We start from the raw sequence: 8,635 nt of genomic DNA on the forward strand, positions 1-8,635 counted from the left end.
TCTTTGCAGCTGAAAATCAGTGAAAGGATGAAAATTTGTACTTTTGGATTTGTAGCAATCTTGAAGGTTTGGAAAATTGAAACAGTTTTCAGATTTTTTTTGCAGTTGAAAAATAGTGGAAGGATTGAAAGTTGTAGATTTGCAGCAACCTTGAAGGTCCAGAGCTTTGCTTCAATGAAAGTCCAGAGCTTTGCTTCAATGAATTGTCTTGTGGGAGGAGAGAGAAGACAACAGACGAAGTTGAGGCGGTGAAGAGTTAAATGCATTATTAATAAATTATTAACTGATTATTCAATTTATCTTTCCACGTGTCTTAATATGATTAGTAAGTACTATCATTTGGCCTTGCCACGTGGTACTACAGTACCACTTTATAATTTCTCAAAGACAGCGTGCATGCACTATGATTCTTTCGTCAAATTAAACTCTGACAAGTCATTCGAATTGATGTAATGTAATCACCATATCTCAAGATAAAGTTACGTGCTACAACCATCACAATCACTCAAACATGTTCATGAATTCCAAGCCAATTTGAATACTACCACTACTTCCATAATTGAGATATGACTTTGGGCTTTGATAATAAGCCACGTAGGAGATTGCATGCACTGGGGCTTGATGTGATAGTGTATTCGAATGTCTTCACGCAATCTTTGAAAATTGCACACGTGCCCACTTTTTATTCCCATGCATATTTATGGATCTCTCTTGCATATATATGCATATGTACACGTTGTCGACTCCAGACTTCCTTCATATATCCATAGTCATAGATTCAATTTGCTGAAAAATTCTAGATAGTTGGCTTATCTGTCTACACCCACGAAACTAGAAGGTGATATTTTCTTGCTTAATTGTATCGCTTTGTTTGTAGGCTTTTGTTTTCTGTGATCCAGATGCTTTATTATACTAACGTTTCCTTGGCTCTTCGCCTCTGTTGAGGGATCTTGTTTTTCTTGTTTAAGTTATGCATATGTAAGCTAGACTAGTTAGACGATAATTTGAAATCTCTCTACTCGTAAATTGGATTGGTTAAAAAATAAAAATTGTCTTGTCGTAAAAGCTAATTAATAAAAACCGATATTGATTTGGCTTTTTGGATGGTTTTTTTAAGGAAATAATTTAATCAATGGATGCGATGGACTTAACACCCGAGTCAGCTCAAAAGTTGTTTGAAGGAGACGGAGGAGCATATTACATTTGGTCGAGTTCAGATGCTCCGGTGCTTGCTGAGGCCAAGGTTGGTGGAGGCAAGCTTGTTCTTCAACCTCATGGCTTTGCACTTCCTCACTATGCAGATTCCTCCAAACTGGGATATGTTCTTCAAGGTAAGTAATAACTAATTATAATTAACTACAGCATGCAAATACATATATAAATAAATGCATTTATAAATATCATGTTCACGTATGAGAGATTTTTTTTTTATTACGTCGGGAACACGAGAGAATATTAATGTCACTAGAAAGTTTTTTTTATTCAAGTGTCCATCCAATTGTAAAATAACATGTAGTGTTCTGTCTCGTTTTTCTAGTACACTAAAAAATCTCTTCACTTACATGTTTGCCTATTTTAATTAATTTGTTTTTGTAATTAAGAAAGATGGAAAACAAAACTTTGTTATTTGTTCATCAATGCCCTTATTATATAACTAGCTATATGATGGAAAACAAAAGTTTGTTATTTGTTCATCAATGCCCTTATTATATAACTAGCTATATGATGGAAAACAAAAGTCATACTTAACTTGCTAGACTATAATGCTTATATTATTGTTGAAGATCTTAATTAGCTCTAATGGTGATGCAGGTGATGATGGATTAGTAGGAATGGTATTCCCTAACACATCAGAGGAGGTGGTGGTTAAGGTTAAGAAAGGAGATGTGATACCAGTACCAGTTGGAGCAGTCTCATGGTGGTTCAACAATGGAGATCGCTCTGAGGAGCTTGTTGTTGTTTTCTTGGGTGAAACTGCCGGAGCTCACATTCCCGGCCAATTTACGTATTTTTTGATTGCCGGAACCCTAAGTCTACTTGCAGGTTTCTCAACTGAATTTGTCAGCAAGTCCTTCAACATCACCGAGGACGAAGCTGATGACATCACCGAAAGCCAGACTGGGGTTTTGATCATCAAGCTAGGTCAAGATGAAAAGACCAAAATGCCCCTTCCCAATCAGAAACTCACCCACACACATGTTCACAACATCACTAGTAGTAAAACTACGGCCACATTGACTGAGAAGGAATTCCCTCTTCTTAAACAAGCTGGGTTAAGTGCGAACCTCACGAAACTCGACGCCGACGCAATTAGCTCTCCTATTTACGCACCTGATTCCACAGTCCAGGTGATTTATGTTGCTCGAGGGAGTGGCCGGATACAGATTGTGGGTGTTAACGGTCAACGTTTGTTGGACGCAGAGGTAACTGCCGGCCAACTGCTTGTGGTACCAACGTTCTTCATGGTTGCTAAACTTGCAGGACAAAATGGGTTGGAATGTTTCACTGTCATCACCAGTTCTCAGTAAGCACATTGAGCTGTCACAACACCACTACTTTAATTTCAATAGTACTTTTTTTTTGTCTATTTATTAAATGAATTCATTTCCATAATGAAGTACAAATGATTTCATTTGGACACACAAACAAATTGATGCGCATATTAACGTACTCTATAATTCAAGTAGATCTCACGTATAATAGTATAATCCATTTGTATTAAAAAGGGAGAAAGATTCTCTCGCCTTTTAATCTCTCTCCCATTTCTTTCTCTCCTACTTGAACGGTTATGATTAAGTCACGTCAACATCTTATATTTTATTGATTGTTTTATAGAGACAATAAGACAAAAACTAATATGTGAGAGGAGGGGAGGAAAATTGATGAGAATAGAAAGGAAAATAATTTCAGTCTATTAAAAAGTGTGTCAGTGTTGTATGTATAAATAGTTTTATTGCTGACCATTATTGTTGTGCAAAATTATTTAATTTCAGTAAGAATAAATAATATCGAAATGTCACAACAACACTACTTCAATTTCAGTAATATTTTTTTTTCTTTTCTTGATGAAATTATTTGGAGACTGAATTATTGCTGTACGAAACACTGTGTGTATATATATGTGTGTGCGTATATTAATATAGGGATAACATAATTGGTATTATTTTTGCAGGCCTGTCCTGGAAGACTTAGCTGGAAAGACGTCAGCACTGGGAGCATTATCGCCGGAGGTACTACAAATAGCCCTTAATATAAGTCCAGGGCTGGAACGACTTCTCAAGTCAAAGATTAGAAAGGGCTGATCGATCATGATCAACGGTTCAACGGCCTAATAATTTATCTTATATATATTAATAAGCAGATCATCATGCATGATATATTACTGCAATGCAAGAGTGCGGTCGGATCTTTCTGGTTATCTTTATTTTTATGTGATTTTCTTGAATAAAATTCTGCGAATGGATTACGGACGTGACAATGTAAGGATTCAGTATTAATAAAATAGGACAATAAAACTCCTAGAAAAGTAAAAGACTTCAGTTAATACTAGAAATATAATAAGCCACAAATTTAAAGCAAGATACATGCATTATAGCTCTAAAAATGCATATATTTTTTCATATCATTCTAATCCCTTGATGCCATAGCTGCCACTAATTTTATGCAATAATGATCTTGGTCCATGGCCTGCATCAGGTCGCTAGCATCCTCTTTTCCTAATTACCATAGCAGTTGTTATATGACTTCATATAACAACTAGGGTGGAGCTAAGGTGATGCAACCGAAATGCACCCAAGTATTGTTTCATAGGAAAACTAATGAAAATGGCTTGAAAACTTTGAGTTTTAACGATAAGGACAAAATAAAGGGTAAAGTGAATAGTACCATGATTGACTTTTTAGTGTAAAAATGTGGTTTTTCGTTAAAATGAACAGTACCGGGAGCTTTTCGTTAAAGTTCTCTTGTTTCATTTCACAAAGCACCCTACTGAAGCTACTACGCATGTTAGCTATAGAGGTCCAATTTTCAAAAGAAAAAGCTGGCCACAATCATGTTAGCTACTCTACATGAACAAACACAATGCGTCTATAGAAAATATACATGCAATCTAATCAGTCTCCGGAAAATTTAAGGGGAACAAAATAAATGTCAACATATGCTGTCAAACAGTTTCTCTTAGGAATTATATTGAACAGGTCGATCCTCCCCTCCCGTCTGTTTTAGCAATTTATCTTAAGGTCTCCGCTCTAAGAGCTCCCTGGTAACAACAGAGGAGCCGACCCACCACCCCGTCGCGGCAGGCTTTTTTGTTTCACAATAAAACCTGGACGATTATCCCTACCCTTGATAGCTTATGGGTTCACGTCCATCCCCGATTGGATACTTTTGTTTAAAGATACACGGTACTTTCTGCATTCAAACCGGCCAACAAAATCCAAAAGACCAGTCCGTGCTCACCAAACTATATATTCGATCTCCATCAGAAAGACACCAATTGAGTTCTTGTACTGGTGTAACTGCAAGGATTCATGTGCACATCGTTCCAACCATTCAATTTTCAGTAATTACTAGGGAGTAGGATTCTCTCCCCTCCTATTCTCATCCCCTTCCCTCCCCTCCCACACTTTGCTTTTTGTCGTATTGTCTTTATAAAAAAATCAATATAAGATGTTGACGTAGCTTAACTGTAACCATTCAAGTACCAGGGGAGGAAAGGGGAGAGAGATTAGGAGGGGAGAGAATCCTCCACCAATTACTAGTGCTCAACGTGCAAAAAATAAAATTGTACAATGTACATAAAGGCCACCACTAAGTACATAGTTCAGATTTAGTTCCCACTGAAATATTCCTTCTCGGCCATAGCGTGAAATGAAGCTCAAAAGAGAAACGCAGAGCCCAACTATATATGTTTACGATACAATATAGTTCTCATTGGCTAGAATTCTACAAGGATAGAACCGATGAAGGAGAGTTGGATAGAACTGATAAGAACTATGAAAGGTATGAGATAGCAAAGAATGAAGTAGAGAAAGCCATCAGCGAAGCGAAGCTAGCGGCTTTTGACGACATGTGAAAGCAATTAAATACTAAAGAATAAGAGTTAGATATTTATAAATTGACCAGAACAAGGGAAAGGAAGACAAGACTTTAACCAAGAAAGGTGCATTAAGGATGAGAATGAAAATGTTCTAGCTATGGAGAACACGGTTATAGACAGATGGATAGCTTATTTTCATAATCTCTTCATTGAAGGACACGACATGAGTACTTAGTTTTTTTTATGAGTTGAGTGACTCGGAATAGTGTAGAATTACTTCTTTTACCGCTGAATTAGGAAAGAGGAAGTGGTTGTAGCTTTGAAAAAATGAAGCATAGAAAAGCAGTGGGTCCAGAGATATACTGATCGAAGTGTAGAAGGTCTTGGGAGAGACGGGTATAACATGGCTCACAAGCCTTTTCAATAAGATTTTAAAAATGAAGAAGATGCCCAATAAGTGGCAAGAAAGCACTTTGGTGCCGATCTTCAAGAATAAGGGTGACATATAAAATTGTATAACCTATAGAGGTATTAAGTTAATGAGTTATACAATGAAGCTCTAAGAGAGGGTAATTGAGCATAAACTGAGACACAGGCCTCAGAGAATCAATTCGGGTTCATGCCCAGGCGCTCGTCAATGGAGGCAATCTATGTGAAACCCCACCCCCAAAATAAATTGTAATTTCACATTTTCTTTAAAGTTATGAAATTACCTTTGTGTCCCTTATCTTTATACCCAATTCGGATCCTCTTTTTAGATTCTCATCCTCTCTCTGTTTGCCACGTGGGAGCCCCCTAACCCATCCTCTCATTCTCTCTCTTCTCCCCCGAACTCTATCTCAACTCATTCACTCCATCTCACTCTCTTTCCCTCTCAGATCTCACTCACTCTCCCCTTCTCGTTTTCCCGGTGACACCTAAGGCTCCCAACGCCCAAATCGTGACACCCCAGCGACCTCACCACCACCACCCTCGTACGGACCTCATCCTCTCTCTCTCTCTCCTCTGTGCAGCAAAGAGAACTCAGCAAGCTTTCCCGGCGAACCCGTGGACTTCGAAACGTTTTCTGGCCAACTCTGGCCACCACTCGTCGTGCAAAGCCCTTTCGAAACAAGCCATTAGGCCATGCCAATCCAGGGCCTTCGGCCCGTTGAACCCCAAAACCTTTAACCCAAAAACCCTAGGCCTTCGAGCCATGAGAACCTGGACCTTCGGCCAGTTGACCCTAGGCCTATGAAACCCAAACCCTTAAGCCCAGAAACCCTTAGGCCCAAGCCCAAACCTGGTCAAACCCAGAACCCAGGGCCGCACGTGGGCTTATGCGTGGGCGCCCGTGAGGTCGAGCAGCTGTCGGCGTGTGGAGCACACGTACCCCCGTGGACTCACGGCGGCACGTGGCCGCCGGAGCTGCCACTTTATGGCTGTTAGAATATATAGGATATGGAAGGTGTGGATCATGACACATGTAATCAGCCAAATAGAAAAGGCAATTAGGAGTGTGGATGTTAGAATAATTAGTTAGGATTGTTGGTAAGTAATTGAGTTGGTTAAGGCAGTTAGCTAAGTACTCATCTATATAACAATTGTACCCTTTGTAACAAGTATCAATCAAGAAAATAAGAAAAGCAATTCATTCTCTTTCTCTAAACCTTCTTTGGTTTCTTCTTTTTCCTCATCTGTAATCTTCTCTGTTCTCTTTCTGCATATTACTTAACATGGTATCATCATCTTGAAAGCCATTCGAGCTTTCTCGATTCATGGGTTACTTCCGCTATGATCTTAACACACCGATTCTTCTTCTTTCTCTAGAAATTTCGAGCTTCTTTCTTGCCCAATTCTCTGATTTGTTCTTGGTGAATTCTTGCACGCTAGGTGTTTGGTTTTTTGTCTCACTCAGATTCTTTCACAATGATCATTGCGAATCAGTTGCAAATCTTGCAATCACCGATTACCAACTTGATTTCATCAGTCTCTAATTCGGTTAATGTGAAGTTGGATGATTCCAACTACCTTCAATGGCAGTTTCAATTGCAATTGATGCTCAAAGGCTATAGAATCATGGGGTTCGTAGATAGCACAAACGTGAGTCTTCTTCAGTTTTCTTCATTTGGGTCTCTTGATTCGGCACTAACCGGTGTGTCTTCAACTCGACAAGCTGAAACTAATGAATACAGGATATGGAAGATGCATGACAAAGCTCTCATGCAACTTCTTACTGCAACTTTGTCTTCCTCTGCCATTTTTTGTGCCATAAGCAGTACTAGCTCAAGAGATCTTTGGATTCGGCTTTAAGAACAGTTTTCTACTGTTAGTCGTACATCCATTTTCCAGATGAAAGTTGATCTTCATAACATAAAAAAGGGTTCTGATTCTATATCGATGTATCTTCATCGAATTAAAGCAGCACGAGATTTTCTTGCAACTGCCAGAGTTGTCTTTGCTGATGAAGATATTGTGATTTTGGCTCTCAGTGGTCTTCCTACAGAATATAACACTATTAGATGTGTTATTCGTGGAAGGGAAAGTGTTATATCTTTCAAGGAGTTTCGTTCTCAGTTACTTGCAGAGGAGGCCACTGTTGAGAACAATTTCTCTATGCCCTTTATGTTTGCTATGGTGGCCAAGAACAATGGTCAAGGATCACAAAGTTACTCTGTTAGGAACTCTTCTCGAAATGGTTTTCAGAATAATACTAAAACATTTAACAATGGGGGCAATTCCGGATTTAATGGCCATTTTAGTCAATCTAGTGTCTTCAATGGTGGTAGGTCAAAGTATAAAGGTAAAGGGAAGTTTAACAATAATCAAGGACAAAGATATTATAATTCCAAGCATGTGGTACATGATTTTGCTCCTAGAATTCTTGGGACTTCGTCTTCATTCAACAGTGGTGCATCTTCTTCAAATGTTATATGTCAGATTTGCTCTAAACAAGGACATTCTACTGTAACTTGTAAATTTAGAGATGTTGAGCCTGTTGAGCCTTGTCAAATCTATGACAAGAAAAATCATACTGCAAGAATTTGCTTCTTTAGGAATAAATCTCCTAATCAAGTCCCACGCATGGTAGCCATGAACACCACGTACTCAAACTCAGTGTCATCCAATCACATGATGCCTTCTGCAATGTCCAACTCTGTACCTTTGTCCACCACCACACAATATTCTCCCGAAGTTTGGCTCACTGATTCTGGGGCCACAAACCACATGACTACTGATATGGGGAATTTGAGCTTGGCATCACCATATCCAATTACTGAAACTGTCCAGACTGCAAATGGGGAAGGTTTGCAAGTGTCTCACATAGGCACCTCTCTCTTAAGGACCTCACATCATCCTTTGAAACTGAATTCAGTTCTTTATGTGCCAAGATTGTCTCATAATCTTTTATATATGCATAGATTATGTTTAGACAACAATTGTTGGTTAATATTCGATGCTTTCTCTTTTTGGATCCAGGACAAGGCCACAGGGAAAATCCTATTCCCAAGAGTATGAAATAATGGACTCTATCCTATACCATCTCTTATACCACATCAGTCTGCTTTAACTTCAAAAATCATGGCCTGCTTGGGAAAACTAGTCAATTCAACTCTT

General features: G+C 38.7%; 1 protein-coding gene across 1 annotated transcript; it reads left to right on the top strand.

Moving 5' to 3' along the window:
* The first annotated feature begins 699 nt into the window (after window positions 1-699).
* LOC114826646 (11S globulin seed storage protein 2-like) lies at window positions 700-3,478 on the top strand. Its single transcript, XM_029107361.2, has 4 exons — window positions 700-838; window positions 1,118-1,331; window positions 1,813-2,524; window positions 3,173-3,478. The coding sequence occupies exons 2-4, from the start codon at window positions 1,133-1,135 to the stop codon at window positions 3,300-3,302; spliced, it is 1,041 nt and encodes a 346-aa protein (XP_028963194.2). The 5' UTR covers window positions 700-838; window positions 1,118-1,132; the 3' UTR covers window positions 3,303-3,478.
* The last annotated feature ends 5,157 nt before the right edge of the window (window positions 3,479-8,635 follow it).

The sequence above is a fragment of the Malus domestica genome, chromosome 08, assembly GCF_042453785.1.
Source record: "Malus domestica chromosome 08, GDT2T_hap1".
NCBI lineage: Eukaryota > Viridiplantae > Streptophyta > Magnoliopsida > Rosales > Rosaceae > Malus > Malus domestica.